Source organism: Saccostrea echinata, unplaced genomic scaffold (genome assembly GCF_033153115.1).
Source record: "Saccostrea echinata isolate AGI-Se365-2 ecotype Australia unplaced genomic scaffold, CSIRO_AGI_Sech_v1 ptg000030l, whole genome shotgun sequence".
NCBI classification, from domain to species: Eukaryota; Metazoa; Mollusca; class Bivalvia; order Ostreida; family Ostreidae; genus Saccostrea; species Saccostrea echinata.
This window is the reverse complement of record NW_026889779.1, coordinates 4,251,989-4,276,992: the sequence shown is the minus strand read 5'-3', so window position 1 is coordinate 4,276,992 and position 25,004 is coordinate 4,251,989. Positions and strand designations below refer to the sequence as shown.

Sequence of the window (25,004 nt, the reverse complement as noted above, 5' to 3'; positions counted from 1 at the left end):
AGGATCCGTGACACGTCCTCTAAGGCTAAGACGTTACACGACCAGGTCTAGACCCGCGAGGATATCAAATCTGATGTAATCATTTACGATTCGGTACAATAATCAAATGGGATACTAAAAACAAACCTCAGTGCACTCGTTAAAGTTCTTAAAAATTAGTAAATGTTAAAAAAGAGTTCGACTTACTATAACAAATATTGCTAATACATATAACAAAAGCTGTTAGATGTATGTAAGTATATAAATTCTATATAATAACAAGCATGGATTATTAGAACAGTAAAATCAATAATCGTCTAATATTTCGTTATATTGTTAATCATGCAGCAAAATGTGTTTTCATTGACAAATTTGTCCAGTTATATGTGTACTCATAATTAATCAAAGAGTTTGAAATTAAAATGCTCACAGGAATGAGCTTAATCAACAGAGAGTAAATGAACGTTTATATTAATTTGTAAACTACTCGTAAATCTTCGTATTTTATTTCATAGAAACGAATTGACTTTATATTAACTTTTAATCCCCGGATTGCGATTGTGGAAGTGCGTCACAAAAGCGAGAGGATTGCCTAGCAACAGTTGGCATCAGAAGCTGAGGACACCTGGTGGAAACTTCAGGTGAAACTTTGCAGGCAATCTATTGATTCATACTAGGTGTCTATAATAGCGATGTTTGAATACGTTGAGATAGATGATAATTAATGGGCAACTATTGGAGTCAATCACATTTTCCGCACTGTTCTTTCAGGGCTGGTAGAGCGAAAAGCGCTCAATAAGAGAACTCTTCGAAGAACATCAAAGATTATTTTTAGGAGAATGTAGTGAAATATGTAACAGTTTATGATGTAAATTTCTTGTGTGACGTGATTCTTTGATATTTATCAATTATCAAGACGCTGACATGGGGAACGCTTCATCAATAGAACCAACTAAGACGGTTTTTTTGGACATTGATGGAAAGAAAGAAAAGGTATGTCGATTTTTTTTTCTATTGAATTGTTTTTGTTACTTGACTGAAGCTTTTAGGGTATGTTTCATGTTTGAGAAGCCAAACTTTACATTAATCGTGATACTATCAAAGACAAAATTAAGAGGCACTGATAGGGTTTTATGAAGACTTAATGTGTGTAATTGGAAGAAGAAACTCTATGAAAAGATCTTTGATCTACAGGAATTTGAAAAAAAACTTTTAAAAAATATTAGGATAAAACAATGAAATCATTAATAGCTACTTTTTGTAGTTTTCAAATTTGATGAGTAATCATTGAACTGATTTTGTGTTTAGACAATATTTATAAGATATATATTTATGGAGAGGAGCCATTTTGGAATTCATGATTCTTAAATATATTCTGTACTAGAGGACTCGTTTTAGCAGTATGACAGTGGTGATGGCATTTCTGGGGGGTTTTTTCTCTCTCTACAATACACAATATTGAAATATTGTATATAAGTGTACGGAGAGAATATCTTAAGTATTTAAACTTTCACAGCTGTTTGTCGAAATATAATTACATTATCGTTTGAACCTAATAAGCCGTTTAAAAATAAAACATAAAAATAACATTCAGAGTGGTATAATCGATAGGTAAGATAAATACAAATTGTGTAAATTAGCCCATATTTCTTCAAACATTAGCAAATTCATTATTTCAGAATTGAAATTTTCACTGTTAATCGATGTAAGAACAAAGGACATTTCGCGTTATTTAATGTTATGTAGGAAAAATACTCTCGCACAGTTGTTTTTTGGTGAAGCGAATTTTTGGGGAATATATGTACGTGAAACAATTATTAAAATTTTTATAATCAAAATTATCATAATTTCGGTGATTTTAAAGAAATTATTTTTAGCGGGGCTTCATGAACATCTTAGATTTAAAAATGCTTTACGCATGTCTTATAAATGAGTGAACTTCAAAACTTTGCATTAAAAAACGGAACCTTGAACCATGGATACAGAGCAATGGGCAAACAGCATCGTCGTCAGTAATTCTTATCAATATATAAACAAAAAAAATATAGCTTACATCTCTTCACGCACCTGAACATATGCAATTGTAAACTCCATTACACAATGTGCAGTGATGAATAGCAGAAACTTTTCACAAAAGATTTAAGAAGCAAACTATTTTATTTTGATTTATAATTCGTTCCCTTTTAATAGTTCAGAAAAATATCAATGTATAGTTACATGTAATCTCCCCTTCACCGCCACCACATTTTATACCAAAAAGTACATCATTTAAATTCATTTAATCCTAATATGTGGTAAAATTTTGTTTAAAAAGGAAAATGAAATCAAAAAGGTTAAATAAAAGTGTTTACAGAATGGTGATATGATACTGTAAATTGATCTACAAATTATCAAAAGATGTCATTCGCTTTATGTAAATAAACATATTAAGATCAAAACACTATATTGTAAATCTGTCATATTCAAAAGACGCAAATCAGTGATGAGATATTTTTTTTAAAATCTCTATACATTTTGTTTAATTTTTATGTCTACAAAAGGTTTACTTAGCGTGAGAAATAGATATGACTTTGGTATTTAAATTATATTTGAAAACATATTTGTCTTCATTATTTTATGATCATTGTTTCGAGCAGTCACCATGGAAACATGAATGGACTATTGACTTTTTTAATACATTACTGGAGCTCATTAGAAGCCATATTTAGATTAGAGATAACTCAATCTTTCATGTCTTTGTTGATGTGGAATAATCTCTATGAAGCTTAATGGAAATTTCAAACATTTTAGGATTTAATGATTATATACATACAAAGTCTATGTTTCTTTCTAATTAATAACGAGCCACCTGCGGAAACATTGTTCCCTGATCCAAAAGAACTGTGACAAATTGATTCTCATTGACCTTTATTGAAATTAGTTCTCACGAACCTGAAAGTATTTCATGATTAAAGAACAAAAGAGACAGAGCTTATAAAGAAGGCATAGAACAAAACAAAAAATGCATCTCAGTAAAAGTCAGTAAAAATAAATATTTTCACATTACAAAATGAAATCGTAAAATATGTCATAAAATTCATGCAAAAATAAGACAATACCCCTATGTTCTCTAATCCCTCCCTCCCCCCCCCCCCCAATAACTGGAGATGATTTAGAGCTTCCATTTTTTGTGGCTTTATATTTTATTATTTTCAGATTCAAAATTATTTATTGTGACCATGAAGTTACACCAAAAATGAGATTTCTTTCTTGTAGATAATGTTCAGTAGACATTGTGGGTCGAGGGATATCCACGACCTGATTGCGCACGCAGCTGGAGTGAGTCGGTAAGATATCCATTTTTAGATGTACCAATTCTTTATTTATATTTTATTACAGCTAAAGAATTTAAGTTACGGAATTAAACTATGATAGACACTCTATTAACCGATATTATATTATCATTAACACCTTAACAAATATCATATATAATGATATGTATATATGTGTATGCTGAAAGATTATAGAAAAAAAATATACACAATTGTTTCCTATAATTTCCCATTGCTGTGGATTCTATACTGTCGTAAGCTTGTGTAAACTTTTTCCAACCAAAAGGTAAAACCTGTGATTAAGTGTGAAAATGACGACACAAGTAAGTGAATTTTTGTTAATACCTTAGAAATTAACACCTAAGTCGAAACATCGCTTTGAAAACAGATTTATAACCAAAATGCTGTATCATGATGCATTTCTCTGGAGGTTGGATATTTTGATTACGTTATATTTAAAAAGACAACATAGAGGGAAATAATTACCTAGATTGTCTTTTCCAAATATATATAAAAAAAAATCAATGGACATTGATAGTACTTTCGAAATCTTAATTGTACACGAAAATAAAGATTCTGGAAGAAGGCCTCTTTAGTCAATCGGAAACATTGTAGCATAATGTTACGGAAATGTTTAGAAAACTGACACAGTTGTATCGTTTTGCGAGCTTCTTCAACTGTATGATCAGCATGCAATTTTAGTGGAAAAATATCTAATGTTTTCATCAACATAATTAAAGATTTGAGCGGATTGCATGTTTCATTTATCCCAATCGGAATAGATTTATGGGATATTGAAACGTCTTTTGTTTTAATTAGCCTTCTATTGAGGCAAGAAACATAAATTGAAATAAATTTGAGAAAACTTTTGACATTGTTCATCTTGTATCCCTGGGCACTTTTCTCAAAAATTGATGAGGAATAACCATATTGATCATGTTGACGGTAAACTCAGCGTTATCTAGATGATTATAAAGGATTGCTAATATCTTAATGAGCTGAATTGCTTCGGGTTTTATCGACTACCATCCCGAGGTAGATTGGCCCAATGTGATTATTTGATTCAACTTACACTGCCTTCAGATAAACAGAAAAGAGTTGTTCTTTCTGTTCATTTGATCATAAGGCAATTAATTATTAGTGGGAACTTTAGTTACCGTTACAAGAAATGTGGATCAAATTAATCATCTCCAATTTTCAAAAGCGGGGGCATAAATCAGAACGACGGACCGTTTTCCCCAGAGGAAGACTAAAAGAATTCTGATGAGTTTTTTACTACACGATAAATACGACCAATGATTCTTTTTTTTTTAATTTGAGAGCCTATGAAGAAAAGAAAAAAAAAGCACTGTCTAGTAAGGCCGATGAGAATCCGACTGTAGACAACAATGCTCAATTAATTAATTCGAAATTATGACGTCAATAGAAAAAAAAAGTCAACAGAATAAGAAACAGCGAGATCTAATGAGAGGAATTTTGTTGTGGTGACTAATAGATGTCACCATAGAAACAATACGTGTTCTACAGAACGAATGAAAATGTGTAATTATATATTTGGCATTATTTCCTTCCACATAACAATTTGGAGTCTCATTTCCTTCCTTTTTAATATTAACCATTTATATAGACCTTTTAGTTGTAATATAACTGTTGTTTCTTTGATGGCTTTCATTCTGTTATTGTATTGCCATGGCCACTGTGTCAGATTGTGATAAATTATCACCTTGCATTTGTCCACTGTACATGTGATAAATAGAGAATAATTTCTGAAGAAATAATGCGTCGTGATTTTCCTGACCTCTGCAAATGGTCGTTTAACAGAGTGGTAATAGCGTATCGATAACAAAAGATTAATAAGAACAAAATTTGTATCTTTATATATGAATACCTATTCCTTTAAATATGTTGGAAACCTATACTAAAATTAGATTTGAATACAGAATCTCGCAAACTGGTTTTGTTTAGAAAATGCATATTGCATTATGTGTATACAAGTAAAAGGTGTTTGTTTTAGCCCATCGTGTTGATAAATATCCTTACAATTCGTATCATATTTGCATTTATCAGAGCAGTAAAAATGTGCTTTTCATAATGTTTCTAGTGATTATTGTTTTTTTTTTTATCTCTCAGATATGCCGAGATATCTCTGAGAGATTCCACCGGAGCCTTTGTTTCCTTGAATCCAACAATGCCAATAAATACACAGAGGTAAGTTTACAATTCGCACGTTAATGATAAAAAAAATCTTACGTTAATTAATCGAACTACGCGGCTGTCTTGTAAACAAAATGGAACCTAACTGCAGGAAGTCTAATATCCGGAAAGATGTTTAATTTAGGAGCATTAAAAAATCGTATAATGTTTTGTTTTGATAACGACAAATAAAGGAACCAAACCTCCATATGTGAAGCTGAGTTTATAAAAAGGAAACCATAAACTAGTATTAAAAATATTTCATTACTGGAATAAGTCAACGATCATTTGAAAAATAATTGAAATTGATTGATGCAAACTAACTATAATTTTTTTGTTTGATGACAACTGGAAAATTGATGAAGGTAACAAATCCAAGGAGACGTTATACAGCTTCATTAAAAGTGACGACAATAACTATTGACAAGAAACCTAATTAGGGACAGAATACAAAATATATCATTTCACAGCAGCCTCAGTTGAGTTTGATTTTAAATAATGTCTTAAAAAGTAACAGAATCAATACAAAATCGATTTCCTTGTCTATTAGCATACCGTTATGCGGTTTGTTTAATTGATTTGAAACGCAAAGCAAATGTAAATTAATACAGTGAGGTTTCTTGTTTAAAAAAATCTTTTTCACCATTTTATCACATCATCTAAATTGTGACCAGACACATTTTTACCACTGAATCTTCAGAAAAAATGTATTAATCTTTAACCACTTACATTAAAAAAGTTTGTGTGAAAGTACACATATTTTCTCATTTCAGCTCTCCATATAAGGTAACTTCCAAAGAGCCATCGCCCACAACAGGTAACTTACGAAGTATCTATACTTATAAATTAATAAATTTTGCAAATAAACTCCGAAACGGGTGCATCAGAGTTCTTACTTACTCCTCTAACAATACACTATATACAGGATGATGTCCGTAAACTATATTTAGATTTCACTCGCATAGTAAGTGTCGTACATTAAATTAAAAGTCTACTTTTATTTTCTATAAACAGCCATGAAATAGCAAAAACGTGAGTACGGTGGCGTTTCCGGTTGGCGGATCTAAGTTACTGGCAGTTTTTAATGAAACTGACAACAAGCAATCGTTAATTTATTTCATAAAACGTCATCACTTTATTATTCAATCAAAATATTATTCAATCAAAACTTGATTTAAATGATATAAAAGAAATAAGTTGTGATAACCGATTAAAAAGGGAAATGTGCAAATTATGTTCGTCATTCGTCGATCTTAATATTGACGGAAGCTTCTAGAACATCAGATAGCATCGAGCCCGAAGTTAAAAAGAAAAACGAGGCGATTATAGCATGAAAATAAAAAAAAAAAACTTTTGTGTGAATGGTCATTGAAATAATGGTAAATCATTGATAACACTATAAGTTGTGAATATATTTATATATCGAAAGACTATTATATATATGTAGTAGGTTTTTCTAATAAATTTATCGGTAAAATTTGTAACTTTATCGGTAAAATTTGTATTTTCCTTACTGAGAGCATCGTGGCAACGTACCCGAAGTACAATTTGTACTTCGTAATAAACTTGCTTACATAAAAAAGAGAAAATTAATGAATGGGATATATTCAAATATAATTAAAGCTGTAAAATTTTGTGCTTTAATCAATACATTTCAGTTTTTTCTGAATACAGTCTTTTGTATCAAATACTCGGCCTATTCATAGGGCGTTAAGCAGCTAATTTTTACACAGGTACTTGGGTCTTGGTATATAAATATGTATGTACCGGGTACTTTTTTGAGATGTAAAAAAGGTAAAGTACATTTTTTGCATATCAATAAGATACATACATGTTTATAAACCAAGACCCAAGTACCTGTGAATTTTTACCCCCCCCCATCAATTTATCAGTAAAGTGTGCATACATGTTTATTCGCTCTTTTATCCTTGGCGGAAATGAAATAAGAGCATCTGAAGTACAATATCCATAACATTATATTACAGGTTTCACAATAAACACCAATTAAATGAAATTGTTATTTTTCAGGTTTTTACAAAAAGGGGGTGGGGTGGGGGTGGAGACGTACATAACTTCCTGTGTGATTTTGAACAAAGTATTTCTTCCTTCTATAAGCGTGTAGGCTGTCAGTAGAAACTATGATATATTTTCTGTCGGTAGGTTATAAATTCAATTCCCCGCGCTTGCGCGGGATTTCATCTAGTATATCTAAATGGAAGAGTTTTGTTCGTATTTGTTTACAAAAGACATAGATCCTTCATTAACTTAAAAAACTAATTAGAATTGGACCTTTCATCTCGGTCTTCATAAATCTATTTGTCGCTCGTGTACGAGCGACAAGTAGATTTAGGAAGAGCGAGATAAAAGGTCTGATTTTTATTAGATTGATTATCTTATTACCAAAAAGCTACTTTAAATATTTTTTAAAAGTTTTGAATGACAAGAAAATCAATTTTAAGTTACACCAGATGCTAACAATACAAACAAAAATAGCAGTACAAATAAATATAATTCGAAATTGAATGTTTTACATGTAATATCCTAAATCGTATTTTAAAAATGAACATATATACAAAGAAACTTTGCGAACTTTATTTGAATTCAAATGTGAAGAATTTCAGGCAGATGGATGAATGTTCTAGGTATACTTTTGTTTACCAAGAAATTGATTACAAAGATTAAATAAAGGTGGATATGGAAAAACAGATTTATTGTAGAAGTTTAATGTGGCTGGCTATTGAAAATCAATTTTAAGTTAAACCAGATGCTAACAATACAAACAAAAATAGCAGTACAAATAAATATAATTCGAAATTGAATGTTTTACATGTAATATCCTAAATCGTATTTTAAAAATGAACATATATTCAAAGAAACTTTGCGAACTTTATTTGAATTCAGATGTGAAGAATTTCAGGCAGATGGATGAATGTTCTAGGTATACTTTTGTTTACCAAGAAATTGATTACAAAGATTAAATAAAGGTGGATATGGAAAAACAGATTTATTGTAGAAGTTTAATGTAGCTGGCTATTTTTATCACTGACATATTTTTTTCTGCTTTTCCAAGTCAAAATAATAGTGTTAATGAAAATATAAGAGAAACAAGGCCTGTATATATGGAGTAATAAAGCTCATTAGTTCTATTCTAGAAAGCTAGGCTTCCTGATAAAGTGCATTGTCACGATTCTATCCGATGTTGCAGCCTCCAGGTATTTGTATCTCTGTGATGTAGAAATTCTGGTTTTTAAAAACCTTGCAACGAAATCAGTTACGTATCATTGATGTCAAAAAGAGTTTTGCCTCCAATAAGGTCTGAATTGACTACGGTATATTATAATGGTATACAATGGCATGTTCTATTAAAAGAGATACTAGTATCAGATAATAGTGAAAGAGGGATAGTCTAACATTATAACTTTGTTCTCAGACTTCCTGGTCCAATGATTATTAAATAAAGTATCATTTACTTTCATAGATGTGATAATTAAAAGGAAACACTCCTTCGTCTAACAACGTTCAATAGTCACTCTTTCTTTCGGTAGTTTCATTTTAGAATGTGCTTGGTCAAAGAATGAAATAATACATTAAACTTCAATGGAACATAGTATGAAAAGTGTTTTATTTGAAAGTGAATTTTAAAAAAAAAATATCTAGAATTTAAAAATAGTGATGATAACCAACAGCGATTGATCTAAAATAAAATCTACAAATAATATAAATCTGTGAACAGGACATAAAACACGGACCCGCCGAATTTTAAGAGATTGGATGAGTTGTCTAGGAGAAGTAAGCATCCCCTGACAACCAGTCACACCCACCGTGAAACCTAGGTATTGATCATGAAGACGGAAATCACATTTAGTATAAAAACAAAGGCCTATCTATTGGTATGAAACACGTGAGCACCAAAACTACCCAATGATAGGTTATATTTGCAAACAAGGTCATTATAACAACCGTTGAATTCACGAAACAGTGACTTTAAAGGAGGTGGTTGGAATCCCTGTAACATCAATTTATCTGTCAGTAGCTTGTCTCGGTGTAAAAATTGATCGTACTCAGTGCATGCTCTTGATCGAATAAATTGGGAGACGTAAACACCATATGCAGGTGATAGCGGAATAATACTCTACAAATAAGAAAAATTGACGATGGAAAAGTTAAGTCATCTCTTTTGCCATACAATTTAAAGTTGGTAGTTGACCCTTATCGTCAATAATCAGTAAAATATCAAAATATGAAACAGATGTGGCAGACTCTGTGATATCTCTTATTTCGAGTTCACCTCGATAAATCGAGTCGGCGTGTGGATGGAAGTAACTTTAATTAATTGATAAACCGTTGTCAATGTTTCTAAATGTTGAAGGCCACAACAAGTGTATTCGTACTCATGAAGAAGTTTTTGAATAAATTCTGCTTCATAGGAATATAAAAACAGGTAGGCTATTAAAGGAGCATGCTTAATGGTAATCGAAATTCTAACAGTTTGTTGGAACGCTAGTCTCAGAGGACTACATATGTACATATGTTTTTTCAATAAGGAACTCCAGCATCCTTCTAATATCTGATTTCTAATAAAGTAATCTTGTTGACCAATCACAAGATATGAAAATGTCCGAGTTCCATTTTTATTGGAGAAGCAATAATTGTCTATGATATTAAAGTCTACCTTTTAATTTATCTTGAGTAATGGTTGTATAAAAGTTGTACGTTTTGAAGTTACTTGGTTTACTGACTTTTTAAAAAAAATTGTTGATTTTAAAGTTCTTAGGCATTTTTGAGAATCCACATCTGATTTACACAATTTCTAGAATATGCTATAGCACATTACGTCTGATGTTTCTCCTTTAGAGCAGGTATGTTTTTATGAGGAGTAAAGATAGGGGCTTGGTAAAGCATTTTATAGATTCGGCAATGTATCTTCATTTGTAAGGATTTTTTATCAAGTTTAGAAATCCATTTTTAGCATCCATGGATAGTTTCTTGAGTTGTCTCTTAGTACAGGCTTTATGAATAAAAACAATCCTAGTGTGAACTTCACTTGTAATCTTGATTTCTGATACGTAACATATCAAGAAGAGATGAAAATGAAGAGAAACATTTGCTATCAACATGGTATTATTTGAAATTTCTTCTATTCCATTTACATATGAATGTCGAAAAATAGCAAGATGTATAAAAATACTAAGAATTCTTACAAAATATCATGAAACGCTAAAGATATCTACAGAAAAAGTACTTTATAATTTGTACACTTTCTTTTAAATATCCCCTTTTTTAAATTTTCATTTGCAAAACACAACACTCGAATCAAGATGTACTTTATCAATATAAGCCGTATGATTTCATATTTAGCATTTTAATTTCTTGCTACAAACCTTTCAGAGCTTAAGGTATACTTTTATCTTCACCTTGATCTGTAACTTCCTTTTCAATTCTTTAAAATCTAAGTCCAAAAATCAGTTTTATGCATAAATAGGTGCTATATCATCCTAAATATCAGAGTCGCAATTATTTCTTTTATTTTTAAACAATTCAAGGTTTCGCATGTTCCTACTTTATATTCCATTTCAAATGGTTTCCTGAATATGTTTCCCAGATATATCCTCTCCGTCGATGTGTCGTGCAGACAATATTTAACGCAACATGCAGACATCGTGAGAGAACCAAAAGTAAATGGCCAGGATTTCCGGCGTCTTAAGTAATTATTCTTTTATACACATTACTGAATTTACCTGTATTTCTTGCAGGAGATGGAGAAGTTTTTACTCAAGTTCTGTCACAAGTAGCATCCCAGTTCAACAAGTAAGATGTGTGCTTCTGGACGTTTTTTGTCATTGAATGAAAAAAAGCAGGGATTAATATTTCAAAAAGTTATCATTTTTAGAAACAAAATTGCCCTCTATTGACATTTTAGATTTTATCTTAAGTTTACGTCAAAGGTCATCACCATAGCTACGGCGAAAAGTATAGAGGATACATTAACACCTCGCTTATATATTGTGTTATGTACAGTTTTGAACTCAAACCCTTTTCTCACCCCACAGTCATTTATCAAAAGAGGGGTGAGTTATATAATCTACAGGGATTTCCTGATTTTAGATAAAATCACTGTATTTCTGAATAACTGAAAATGTGAATAGTGAAGACGAAAGTTGTCTTAGATACAGTTTGTTCCTAAGCTTGGTTTTTTTTTTCTGGATTCATACATTACATTTGTAAGAAATATGACCTTCTTAATTAAAATCATGCGAAATCCCGGGTATGCATGCCACTTGTTAACTTTGGATTCCTCTATTAAAATTACCTCGTGTACTCCTTGTATTTCAACTTACCCCCGAATACCAAAAACTGTTCCGTTCTGTTATAAGTTACGTTACAAAAGTACATTTAATTATTCTGTTCATCACAACATTTACGTGAGTTTCCACATCGGTTCCTTTCTGTTTTTTTCGCAATAGTTCTCTTTTATGTTCATTAAGTTATTGTTTGGATGCCTTTTAATGTATCAGAATCCAAATCTTTGTTGGAAAATGTTTTAAATACAGACGCATTTTATTTTCTTTGTTGAAAATCTGCAATTATTCCAATCTTTTAATGTACTTTATGAAATTTAACTTTCATGTAATTTCCTGTTAAGGGTTTTTAAAGTTGAAGAAATGAAGACAGACATAGCCACACGTTTGAGTGCATTAGAGAGAAAAATGGAATGTAAGTTCAGTATTAAAGAATATTAAGTATATTAGCAGAAGGCATTGTAAATTGTACGCTTATTCATGATATCAATCTTAAGATATGAATATATGTAAGATAATTAATATTTCTCAAACGGCGACTGATTTAAATTGTGCGCCGATTAGTCTAAGGCATATATTTATTTAGAATATTAGTATATAGAGATAAGGTTATGTTTTATTATTATATATGTTTATGTTTTCATATATGTATAAGTATTTGGAGTTATTGATTCATCATGAATAAGCCAACATATTCTTTTGGATTTCTTAAGAAACACAATATAATAATGACATCCTTTTCTGTACCTTTCTTATTGCAACGATTCAATTTCTTTGGCATTAACAAAAAACTTAATAATAAATGTGAAAATTTAGACCATCCATTTGTATTCGCAATATTTTTTGTTCAATAGTGGAAGGCCTGAAAGCTGTTGAAATTGAAAAATGTAAAAGGGACATCTCAGATATTAAAGATCAGATTTGGAATGCTCAAAAGAAATTTGTTGATTTTAACCGATTGAGGTAAGTATCAATTAAACTCTGAATATTTTTAAGGACACCAAATAATGGTTCTTGTTTTCCACTTTATAGCTAAGGTATGCAAACACTATGTTACATTTTCAAGATTTTCGTACCGACGTCTTCTATTCGTATTGTATATTCGTGCATAATGTAAGAAAAGTTTTGTTTTTACATCAATTAGTACAAAACATTGTTTGCAGAGAATTATTTTTGAATACTGTAGGTAATGCTTCTGGATAATTGAGTTCAGTTACAGGTTAACAGACGTAAATTATACAATAATTGAACATGTAATTGATGAACGGAATCCAAATATTTATCCTAAAGTAACGGAACAGTTGGTTGTCCAATCGAGCTATACTTAATTTTAGATTTGAATATTAAGAGATATTTCAATTTTGATTAAAGCTTCAAATTATTTTCTCAAATATAATGAACACTGTAATATTGACTGACAAAATGGGAAACCATTATTAAGGTTCATGGTCAGTTCAAAGCACTTTAATTTGGGGGTCTTCGAGGAGAATATTCTTAGGACACAATTGACAAATAAGAAATATCATAAATACAAAATTTTCTTATTCAGAAGGTATTTAGAATCTTTTGTATTTAAACAGTAAACAATTCCAAACTGTTGCTAGATTTTGTAGACTTGAAAATCATTATTCAATATACCACTTGTTTCCAAAAATTGTTTTATATATATAGTGATGATACCAGTACAGTCAGGTAAAGTATAATGCAAACTTCTAAGGTATACATATTATCAAAGAGCATCTTTCAAATTCAAACCTATCACATTCCTACTTTTAGTTTTTAAACACAACAATACCGTTTATGAATACAGCCGAAGGTGCAAAGTAGTGCTTGATAACTAAAATTCTTCACTATGCATCCAGCAAGTATTATTTTTGGCCAAATTAGTTTAGATGTGAAAGAATGGATTGACCCTTTACCTCAAAACATATTTCCAATAATTTCTTTATATCAATAGCGATGAGGCCCATCCCGTCAGGTAAAGTATCCTTGATGCATTGAGATCTAATAAATGAAGTCCAAACCTAACCCTTTAATTTTCCACTAAAATTTACAAAATTCAGTTGACTGCAAAATGTTCTTTTTTGCTACACCTTATTTGAACTTTTTTTCGTATTCTATCTTTCCTTACTTAGTCTTAGAGTTAGATTTATAAATTAATTGCAATAATTTTTAATTTATTGTAAAGAATAAAGGTGAATGTGATAATCTAATTTACAAAAACAATGTTAAAAATTTATTGCTATAAATATTGTTCTCTGTATGAGAAATACTAACCAACATTATATGTCATTATATTGAGAACTGTTTTGTTTTGTATTATGTATACCACTCATTTATTTTTATAGTACACCACTCGTTATTTCCCTGGAGCAAATTTTACACTCTCACCCTACTAATTTGTTTAACATGTAAAAATCTAAAGCTTGCTGCGAATTTTTTGTCTTTGTTTAGTTGTTCTGTAGACTATTTAGTATTTTTCTCATTTCTTCACCCTCAACGCATGAACACATCCTTGGACAGACCTGTATATTTCGGTAACACAGTTGATCATTTTTATAGTTCGTTGAGTGACGAGAGGAAGATAAGTTTAAAAAGAGATGTTCCCTCGTATCCTAAGGTAAAGCGTTTTCATCATATCATTTGATGTTGCACTGTCCAACCACTCCTTGTTAAAAATCACAAGCAAATTAAATGAAACTGAGTAACAAAATATATTGCAAAAATGACTATAACTTTGGGGGTTTCGATAAAATATTTATTTCGTTCATTCTGTTTGCTTGCGATTTTGATGTACTTTCATAATCACACATTTCATTTGAGAGATTGCATATGTTAGGGGAAAAAAACCACTGATTAAGAAAATATAAAAAAGTATACCCTAACACATATTTTACCAATACCTTCTTCAACCAGCATTTTGTGTCGTATTGTGACTTTTAACATTTGCAGAAAAAACTCTTATCTTAAAGATTTTTTCGTTAAATTTTCTTAGAAAAATTATCAAAATTTGTTAAATACATTTATTCTAACAAAATGAATAGTTGAAGTATTTTTCCTGCATGCAAGTACCTGCTACAAGGATCGGTTTTGTATCATTGTTTGTTGTGCAGTGAGAAACAAGGACAAAAAGAAACATTCGCATCTGCTTTGCATCTGTAATTAAAAAGGGAGATGGTGAAAATTTTGCCCATGGTATCAGTGTAGTGGTAATTTGATGTTAATCAACTCGTAATTTTTTGATCCTTTTGTAGCAGGGACACACATATAATGAACAGAAAACAAACCTTATCAACTTACCGAAAGGTAAAGCGCTACATAGATAATAATCATGCTGCAGCAATGTTTGTATGCTTGAAGCATTCATAAAAGAATCATATGGAAATTTGACAAAGGAAAGAAACACATAGAGATATTTTAATCTTATTAAGTGTGTTACCTTGGAGCAAATTTACTAGTTTAAAGTTTTAGCAGTATGTGGATGCAGAATAGTGAACGCATAACTTAGAATAACGAACACAAAACCTTTGTTGGAACTCAAAATCGTGTACTTGAAAAAGGTTATCATTTTACTCAATGTATTTGACAGGTTTAATATGAAACACCGTTCTTACAAATTTACTGGCAGTGCTTTGATACTGATATTTTTTTTTATCCAAATTCGAATTCTTAAATGAATTTTAACCTTGAACAAATCCATATGATCCTTTTTATATTATATGACGGAAGCGGTTGACATGTTATGTTTTCTGTGAAGAAAGGCGTAGTTTAAAGATTTTATAAAATTACTAATCATATATATATATATATATATATATATATATATATATATATATATATATATATATATATATATATATATAATGTTTGTACTGATTTTTTTTTTTAATTTTGATATTTAATTTGCAGTATACACTTTCGCAAGAAACAATAGAGTACCTCAAGCAACCTACATTTGATATTTGGCACTGGGAACCAAACGAGGTATGAATAACAGAATAATGTACAATAATGAATACACACTCATGGTAAATCTCTGAGCATAATTTGTTAAGGATTAAGGAAACAACACGGTTAATTGTGTCTCCGCCCTTCAGTAACATAAAATAAGAAAAATTCGACAATATGCAAAATTATAGCAAAATTATTTACTACCAGAACAGATAATGTCTTAGTGACAAGGCACATTACGCGATAAGTCGGATACTCTGACAAAACTCTTCTAACCACCAAAATACCAAGAAGAGGACCATTGCCCGCAACGCTCACCTATCACAGCTTTGCTGTCACTGTAAATGTAAAAGAAAGATCCTCTTCTTGTCGCTCCAAATTAAGTTAAAATCTAAATTAAATTAATGAATAAAGAATGACTTTTAACTAAGGATGCCAATCGAGTATAGAATTGCCATTCGATTAACCGCAACATGTTTCAACCGTATAATCGGTTGATCGTATTAAAAGACGTTGATATACCTATATATGTAGTTATTTTTTTTTTACTTCAAGATCTTTATTCATATACACAAATAACTAAGAAGACATCGGTAAAATTCGAAGACGATATGAATGAAACTTGCATGCCTAATACATGTATAAATCAGATATATAAATAACTGTTTAGATCAGGTGAAACAGGTTTATTTTGATTGAAGCCATTATTAGAACAATACATGTAGTTGATTACTTGTACTTTTTTAGTTAAAAATCTATGTTGACACATGCACAGAATATACGGGGTAAGATATGCATTGAAAGCAGTTGAATAATGACTTTTGCACTACTCAACAATGATTTTATATTTTTTTTCACACATTATTAAAAAAATTAAGAATAAACTGGGCACTAACACGCGTTTAAACAGTTATTAACACTTCAGAAACTGACCTAATACCGACAGAAGTCAACCCAGAGATCCTAATTATACTCAATCCTCCAAACTAACTTAACCAAAAGTTACGGACACCCAGCTGATTTATCAACAATCAAAGTTTTTTAAAAATATACATGTAATTTGAAATAATTTTTAATGAAATTGCGTTCAAATATACATTTTTTTCGACCAACGGATTACACATTTTGTAACAGATTACCATCATTCTGACCGAATAATCGGTTAACTGGTTACCAGTTGCCATCCCTACTATTAAATCTTCGGGAAAGCAACACATTTCCAACTAAAACGCTAAAACACTACTGTGGTCAGCTTAAGCGCATGGGCTCAAGAATGAATTAAAATTATCGTATTTTAAAGTGCTTCCATAATAATTTGGTTGGTTGAAATCCGTGGTTCTAGGAAAAATGAAAACGTGAAAAGTTTCTACCGGGCAAGAATACATATGGGCATACACAGAGCGGAAAACTTTGATGAGAAAAGCTCACTTGAGCCTTTTAACGCAAGTGTAATAAAAAACAAATTATGATTTTACTCATATAAATCTGGCGTTACAATTAGTCCCTGTTTTTGTCCTGTTTACGACTCGTACTTTTTACTGGGTTTATGATATTGGTCACCGTTCGTTTTCTTCATATTTTACATTCTACTCATTTTTAACAAATGTTGCTTTTTTTCTTGTAGATGCTGAGTTTGCTTGAACACATGTTTCATGAGCTTGGACTTGTTGCCGAGTTCAATATCAATCCAATAACATTGAAAAGATTTTTTGTAAGTTCTTCAAAAATATGCTGGTTATAAAACCGAGGAAGCGAGATTGTTTTCTATTAGGATCATTAGGCTCTTTTTTTTAATTCTGTGATATTTAAGGAAGATTTTACGACTCGACAAAATGAATTGATTCAATTCCTTTTTACAGTTGTGCGTACAAGAAAACTACAGAAATAACCCATTTCACAACTTCCGACATTGCTTTTGCGTCACTCAGATGATGTATGGAATGATACATCTGTGTCATTTGTGGGAGGTTATGACCCGCGAGGATCTTGGAATTCTGATGACGGCATGCGTTTGCCATGATCTGGATCATCCCGGATATAATAACACGTAGGAATTTTCGGAAATAATTGCCTGAAATTTATCCTTATTTATTCCTATAAGGCTAAATGAAATGTATTATTTCTACACAAGAATTCCCCACTTTCGAGTCTAAAAATCTTTAAGATACAAAGAGAAAAAAGAACATTATAATAAGACCATTCCCATTAATATTTTGAAGATAATTAATTCAATTTCAGATATCAGATAAATGCCAGGACTGAACTGGCCATTCGATACAATGACATATCACCATTAGAAAACCACCACTGTGCGGTTGCATTTAAAATCTTGTCAAATCCAGAGTGCAATATTTTTGCAAATGTTGATAAAGATACATTCAAAAGGATCCGTGCTGTAAGTGGTTGATCTTTTATCACTATACATAACATTTTATGTATTGACTAAATAAATAATGTAAATAAAAATAATTTTATATATGTGAACTTAACACCGATAGTATTCATTTATTTTGATAAGGGCATAACTATGTTGATTCTTGCCACGGATATGGCACGTCACGGAGAAATAATGGATAATTTTAAAATGAAACTTGAACCCGAATTTGACTACAAGAACAAGGATAGCCTCGATACGGTATTAAATAGAGGGCAGCAGTGTCTGTAAATTTGGAGTTCTGAGTGTAGTTGATTTGTTGTTTTCTTTTCGATTTTGTGTTTGCTTATCTGATAATGATATTGGAGAAAACATTAAATTGACTTTCTTTAAAATTCTTTTATTTGGTTTGTCTTTTCTCTTCTCATGTGTACATTTAAAAAAATGGGAATAAATATTAATTTAAAAAATATATATATTAGCCGGAGAATAAGGGTGATTATAGCGGGGGAACACAGGAACATTGTTATATAACGGTACTAACTTCCAAACTGACATGGATAAATGTCGTCGGTGTTTGTTATTTGGATGGATCATGTAAAGTTGTTGTCGTAATTTATAGAATATGACGTACCTCCAATTAAAATGATAACTTTTGTTACACCCTCTATTGCTTATTTCTGCCATTTATGATCTGTATTGTGTATAACAGGGAATGTTGCAGCTTATTCTAGCCACAGATATGGCAAGACACAAAGAAATCCTGGACTCCCTTTCGAACAATATTAAAAAATTTGAATGGGAAAACAAATCCCACTTGGATTCGGTAATATGATGTTATAAATTTCATCACGTCCGGTCATATACCTGCTTCCTTTAAAATTGTTTTATCCTTTTTACTTAAAACCTGCCAATCTTTTCTTTTAAAGCTGTTTGAACTTCCGTTTTACCACTTTTTCACCAAATCAATTACAGATGAGTAAATCTATTTCTGTTTAATTAACTTTCATTCATTCATATTTCATGATTTGTACTATCATAATTGAACATTTTTAAAATGTATCTTTCTGGTCATTTTTGCTTGCATGAAATGTAGCATGTGTAGTTTTCTTTCTCTTTGTATTATCAATGCATGTACATTACAATGAATGTTGAAGAATGTGACTTAAAAGTAAATCGACAAATTTAACAACATATTGTAGTGTTTTGTAATATTTTGTCAATTTGCGAATTAAAAATATAAAGCATACCAAGAGCACATTATTATTAAAACTGATTTTTCTACCACTGATAGTCATTTGACAGATATACCTTATGCATTTGTAGTTAAAAATGGTGCTGATAAAGTGTTGTGACATCTCCAATGAAGTCCGGCCTATGGAGGTCTCTGAACCCTGGGTTGATTGTCTTCTCGAGGAATACTTCAATCAGGTATTTGAAGTGTTGTTTGTTCGTTGTTTAACGCCCCTCTCTAAAATTTTTCACTCATATGGAGATGCCACAACTTGCCGGTGAAGGGCTGCAAATGTAGACCTACACTCGGCACTCAGGGCCCTTGAGCAGTGAGGGATCTTTTTCTTGACAGCGCCTACTGCGACACGGGACCTCGGTTTATACGGTCTCATCCGAAGGACCGGTCTACATGTACCGCACTGGCATTCGAACCCGCGACGTAAGGATAAACTCCTTACTCCGCGACTCTAGAACAGACGCTCCAACCACTGCGCCACGAGTGTGACTAAATATATTCTTATTCTTCCTCTTAGTTACTTTCACCCAAAGATGAATTTAATCCATTGTAATCATTATCCTCGATGTCAGTTGGTTTCAAATTAAAATCTATTTGATGAAATTAATTTGCGCATTTTTTTTCTCGTTAATACCTGCAGAAAAAAATTGGACCGGTATTGATTTGTTGTATAGATACATCAGACAAGTAATCAAGGCAATTTTCTAGCTTCAAAGACTCTCCAGAAGATCATATGTTGTATTCAGTCAAAAGAAACCCAATATTTTTTGTTTTAAGAAATTCTTTTATTTACATGTTGAGTTTGGCTTTGTATCTAATAATCAAGTAAATCGATGTTTTTGAACAACACAATATTCTCCAGGACTTAATTTCAAGTGTGGACATATGGATATATGAATATGAAATATTTTCAATCTGGATCTGCTTTTTCAGTCTGATCGAGAGAAAATGGAGGGCTTACCTGTTGCACCATTTATGGACAGAGACAAGGTCACAAAACCAACAGCACAGATCGGATTCATTAAATTTGTCCTTATTCCGATGTTTGAAACAGTGGCAAAGGTAAATAGATGACTGCTGAATATTGTGACTACAATCTGAAAAATATTGTGCAGAAATTAGAATTAAAAATTCCAAAAAGATTGTAATTAACGTAAAGTAAGTAAGTAAATTTTATTGATAGTCGGACTATATACATTTAACAGAAAAACACGAACTTTAAAGATCTTCTACCGACTAGTAACACAGAAACACATTTAGCACAAATAAAGAAGTACATATACATATAAGAGAAAACATACTTAAATTTGACGTAGAAAGATGTACATAAAACACAAGGATGGAACAAAAGGCAATGGTAAACACACATAAAAGAAGACATAAAAGACACAACATAAGAAAACACACACACACCCTCACACACACACATATTTATATTTATATATATATATATATATATATATATATATATATATATATATATATATATATATATATATATATATATATATATACATACATAAAACAAAGATCATGCACACATAAAAAAAAGGGGTTAAGATAGCACTAGATAATTAGCAACAATTTACCTTAAGATACATTTTATATAAAAAAAAAAAAAAAGTTGGAGACATATCACATTGTCGACTTTAAGATAGTTTTTTCCTGCTTAAATCTCAAAATAGTATTTTAATATGTATTTTTTCTGTAAAACAGGTGTTTTTTCTCCAATAACCTACAAAAAAGACATAGAGATTGACATTAATACTAAACACTGATTATGATTTCATTTAAAGTGAGATAAATGAAATAACACTAAAACAAATAACTGATCTAGACGATCATTTTAATATTCATTATTTTTTCATGTGTATATTAAATTTTATTTCAGCAAGGTCATAAACTACGTGTACTTAGTAACTAAACTGAAATGAAGTTTTATGTAAAGATGAAGCCAAATATTTCTTAATAGGCCACTCGTTTGTATCTTTTTAGTCGCATCTTAGACGCAATCAAAAATAATTGATAAACATTAACAATGTCAAATTGATGCAGAAGTACATGTTTAAAAATTTACCATGTTTACTGATTTGCAAATTGATGTTTTTGCAGCTGTTCCCTGTTATTGACAGCACTATGGTGGAACCATTGAGGATAGCACGTGACCGCTATGAGGATATGAAAGAGAAAAACTCCATGCCACCGGTTTGCTTTTCTTTTGCTTATTTATTGGCTTATCAGATCACATTATCATTTTACACTTACAGAGTAGGGAACATATTAATACAGAAGTATGCATTATACATACATAAAATATTTCACATATATCTGTATATTTTACATACATCTGTCATTTGGTTTATAATTAAATTATACACAAATTTTTTCAACAAAAATTCTTTAGTTAACAGTAAGTGAATTTCGAAGTGTTTCTTCTTTCTGTAGGAATTTTCCTATATAACTTAAATTACTTAATTTTACCAAAATCAATAACATCAAAACATACGACTTGTCAACACTCTGTACAACTATCCCCCACGATAAATTAAACTCCAAGCTTTTTGACATCATAGACAGCTGCATTCTTCAATAAAAATGGAACTCTTAAATTTATACTTACCTTGTCATTGTTCATTTGCAAAATTATTTTGTTAAAAACATTCTGATTGTACACACAAGTACTCTGAAGTAGATATTAAAAAAGATGCTTGAGTTTCTGATTGACAATATCTATGAAGTTTTTGGAGATGAAGTCTTCAACAATCTGTCGAAATTCCCATGGGTGGATATTGCGCCCCGTTATTTTGTATTGTTTCAATGGACTTTTGTTTTGTTTATTTGTTTGTTGTTGAACGTCCCTCTCGAGAATTTTTCACTCATATGGAGACGCCATTTGAGATTGATTATTGTTTGTTATCTCCATATTTAATAATTAACCTTTTCAGTTGATAATAGTTGTAGAAGTTAATGCATACTTGGCCTATACCAATAGTATTTTTAATTTGCAATTTCCTGTACACATGATAAGGTGAGCATTTCTAAATAAAATTGTACTCATTTTCAACTTCCTAATGACAAGAATTACCTAATTAATACTTTTTAGGAGTATAACTATGCTATGATATATCTCATTAAATGTATACTATTACCGGTCATGTAGAATAGGTTTTCCCCTCTAAAATCCCCTCAGGAAAACTGGCTCTAGAATAGGATTCCCCGCCCACGGAAATCTCACATCAGATTCCATTTTCCGGGGTGGGGGGGGGATGCTATACTTTGTAATAGTTCTACATAGAGTGCGACTTCTCCCAGAGCCAATCCCTCCCCAGTAAGATATCTTGGTTGTACTTTTCGGGGGGGGGGGGGGCAAAATATTGTTATAATTATAAGTCGTTCTTCAAAATGGCAACCAGTTCCATTGAAACATACGAAATATGAAAATTGAAAATCTTAAATCTTATTTTTCTCAGTATCGTCCAACCAATGCTTTAGAAGAATTAAAAACTTAATTCTTTTCATCAGGTCAGTCTGGTTTCTGAAAAAAATAATGGTACAATGTTATTGGTTGAACAAATTTTAAACTGCATTCAGTGATAACAAATAAGATTTTTATTTTAAATAGATTTTTTTTCTCCATTTGTATTTCAAACAGCTTGTACATAATATTGACGTGTAACTGTCTCTCCAAGATTCTGGTGTTTAAATATCCAAAATAGCTGTCGTTGCCATGGAACTAAAATGGGTTATTTATTTCTAAAAAAAAAAAATGAAATTTTCCAAAGATTTACGAGAGTGTTTGCTCTCTTCGTTCAAATCCAATATTACACCGCTGGGGGCGAAACGTTTCCAGGATTTGGTTCTATTTTAGCCGCCTGAAAGGATTATTCGCTGGGCCGTCTGTGCATACAACCTGTGGAACCTATCAATAACATAAATTTTAAAATTTTCTCACACACTTTTTGAAAAAGGATCAATCCATTGATGAAATACTGGGCCATTAGAGGGCAAACAAACTATCAAATCACTAAAGATGGCATGATATATTAAAACTCGCAACAAACAGGTACCTCTGCTCCAAGTGAGGGTGTTAAGACATCGAGTCTTACGATTATTTGAGTGACTGATTTCACAGTTTCCTGTTAGTTAAAATTTTGGGTTGAGACTCGATGATTTAACTATATATTTCAAGATTTCATTCTCAATTCGACAATTCTTGAGTCGAAAACTCTCACATTTTTATTTAAAAAATCAGTTGCCTTTCATATAAACTTTAAGCCATTTTTTTGTCGATGTAACTTAAGCATTGATAAAAAAGGGAAAATCCTACTCTGAGAAAGAAAGAGAGGGAAATCTCCCTTTAGAGTGAGATTTCCCCTCGAGGGAAATCCTACTCTAGAGTACAAATTTTGGGGGAAAGCTGGCTATAAGGGGATCCTACACTACAACACCGGTATGTTTATTTTTCATTTTATAATAGAAATGAAACTTTCCTTAAAATCTTTTTGAAAATATAATACTAATTTCAAAGAAGAAAAAATGTAGAAAATGCTGTTAAGCTTTTAAAAATCCCTATGGTGGCATTTTCCTTAAATTGTCTACCCGTTCAACTTTAACAAATTTAGCTATATTATTACCCAGTGACGAAAGATAGTTTATAAAATTGCAGTTTAATCTTTTTTATTGCCTTCATTTGATCTACATCGTATTAAATACTTACTTTCTCATATTGTAATTTAAATTAAGTTACTGTTAATTTACAGTTTCTATAAATATTTTTTTCCTTTGCAGCCCCCATCTCAAAACAATAAAAAGAAGACTGTGACGGAGAAATGAGAGACATAAAGGTGTACCTGGAATATCACTATAAGTCCTAGTACAAGCACTCGTTACCTTCAGAAGAGTTACCTTTTTGGTTCACCAATGTAGATACAATTAATTACTGTAGAATATTTCAATCACCTCATTGATACAATCAGATTGTATAAAAGAAGGTCGACATCAAATATAGAAACTAGAAGATTTACTTGATATTTATCTCATGATTTATAAATAATTAGGCGCCAAAAATTAAGACAGTAATTTCAGTCAGGACAAACTGTCAGTGTATCCGATGTTGAAAATTTTCCTGTGATGCATGACCATTATGATAGACATTCATTATTTAGTACAATGTATTTCCCATATAAGTGTGATATTTTGATCACTATTAAATTAATTTTTACTCTACAAAATAGCTAACCTTTTGTTGTAATCATTTGTTGTGTAAGAGGAATTGAATTTAAATTCTTGAAAAAAAAATCACATAGTTTTTATTTTCTTTTTTACAAACTTATTTCAAAATTAAAATGGGAATAATAGGATTATTTCTCTTACCTTGATACCTCTTCTAAAAAGTATAAATACACTAATAAACTATTGTTAATCAGAACTGGTTTATTATACTTATTGAAGTGCTGAGAGATTCAATTTACAACTCTAAGATACCTGCATAAATGCCTATTATATATTCTCAGCTTTATCAGGTTTTGTTGTTTAGTTTATCTCACACTTGCCCTATTAGATTATCCGTCCAACTACAGATTCACTGCTACTACTGTAACTTAACTGTTTCTGAAAGAATTTTTTAAAGACAACGTTTTATCTAAATA

The 25,004-nt window shown here is 31.0% G+C and overlaps 1 protein-coding gene across 5 annotated transcripts; it reads left to right on the top strand.

The window, feature by feature from the left end:
- The first annotated feature begins 688 nt into the window (after nucleotides 1-688).
- On the top strand, nucleotides 689-25,004 carry LOC133196231 (high affinity cGMP-specific 3',5'-cyclic phosphodiesterase 9A-like). 5 transcript variants are annotated; one of them, XM_061332144.1, is made up of 19 exons: nucleotides 689-972; nucleotides 3,235-3,305; nucleotides 5,421-5,498; nucleotides 6,257-6,300; nucleotides 11,237-11,291; nucleotides 12,127-12,197; nucleotides 12,637-12,745; nucleotides 13,454-13,474; nucleotides 13,740-13,760; nucleotides 14,345-14,402; nucleotides 15,692-15,766; nucleotides 17,358-17,444; nucleotides 17,593-17,780; nucleotides 17,972-18,128; nucleotides 18,820-18,933; nucleotides 19,434-19,538; nucleotides 20,290-20,418; nucleotides 21,469-21,561; nucleotides 24,145-25,004. In XM_061332144.1, the coding sequence occupies exons 1-19, from the start codon at nucleotides 904-906 to the stop codon at nucleotides 24,187-24,189; spliced, it is 1,590 nt and encodes a 529-aa protein (XP_061188128.1). In that variant the 5' UTR covers nucleotides 689-903; the 3' UTR covers nucleotides 24,190-25,004. The 5 variants fall into 5 exon arrangements, with proteins under 5 accessions (XP_061188128.1, XP_061188127.1, XP_061188129.1 ...); XM_061332143.1 differs by lacking the exon at nucleotides 18,820-18,933 and adding an exon at nucleotides 18,252-18,368; XM_061332145.1 differs by lacking the exons at nucleotides 13,454-13,474; nucleotides 18,820-18,933 and adding an exon at nucleotides 18,252-18,368.

What these genes read in the sequence shown, in the direction of transcription:
- LOC133196231 (XM_061332143.1), top strand. Translation starts at nt 904, where the DNA reads ATGGGGAACGCTTCATCAATAGAACCAACTAAGACGGTTTTTTTGGAC. An exon ending in GTAGCATCCCAGTTCAACAA is followed by an intron (nt 11,292 to 12,126) that starts GTAAGATGTGTG and finishes TTTCCTGTTAAG; the next exon opens with GGTTTTTAAAGTTGAAGAAA. An exon ending in TCGAGGAATACTTCAATCAG is followed by an intron (nt 19,539 to 20,289) that starts GTATTTGAAGTG and finishes CTGCTTTTTCAG; the next exon opens with TCTGATCGAGAGAAAATGGA.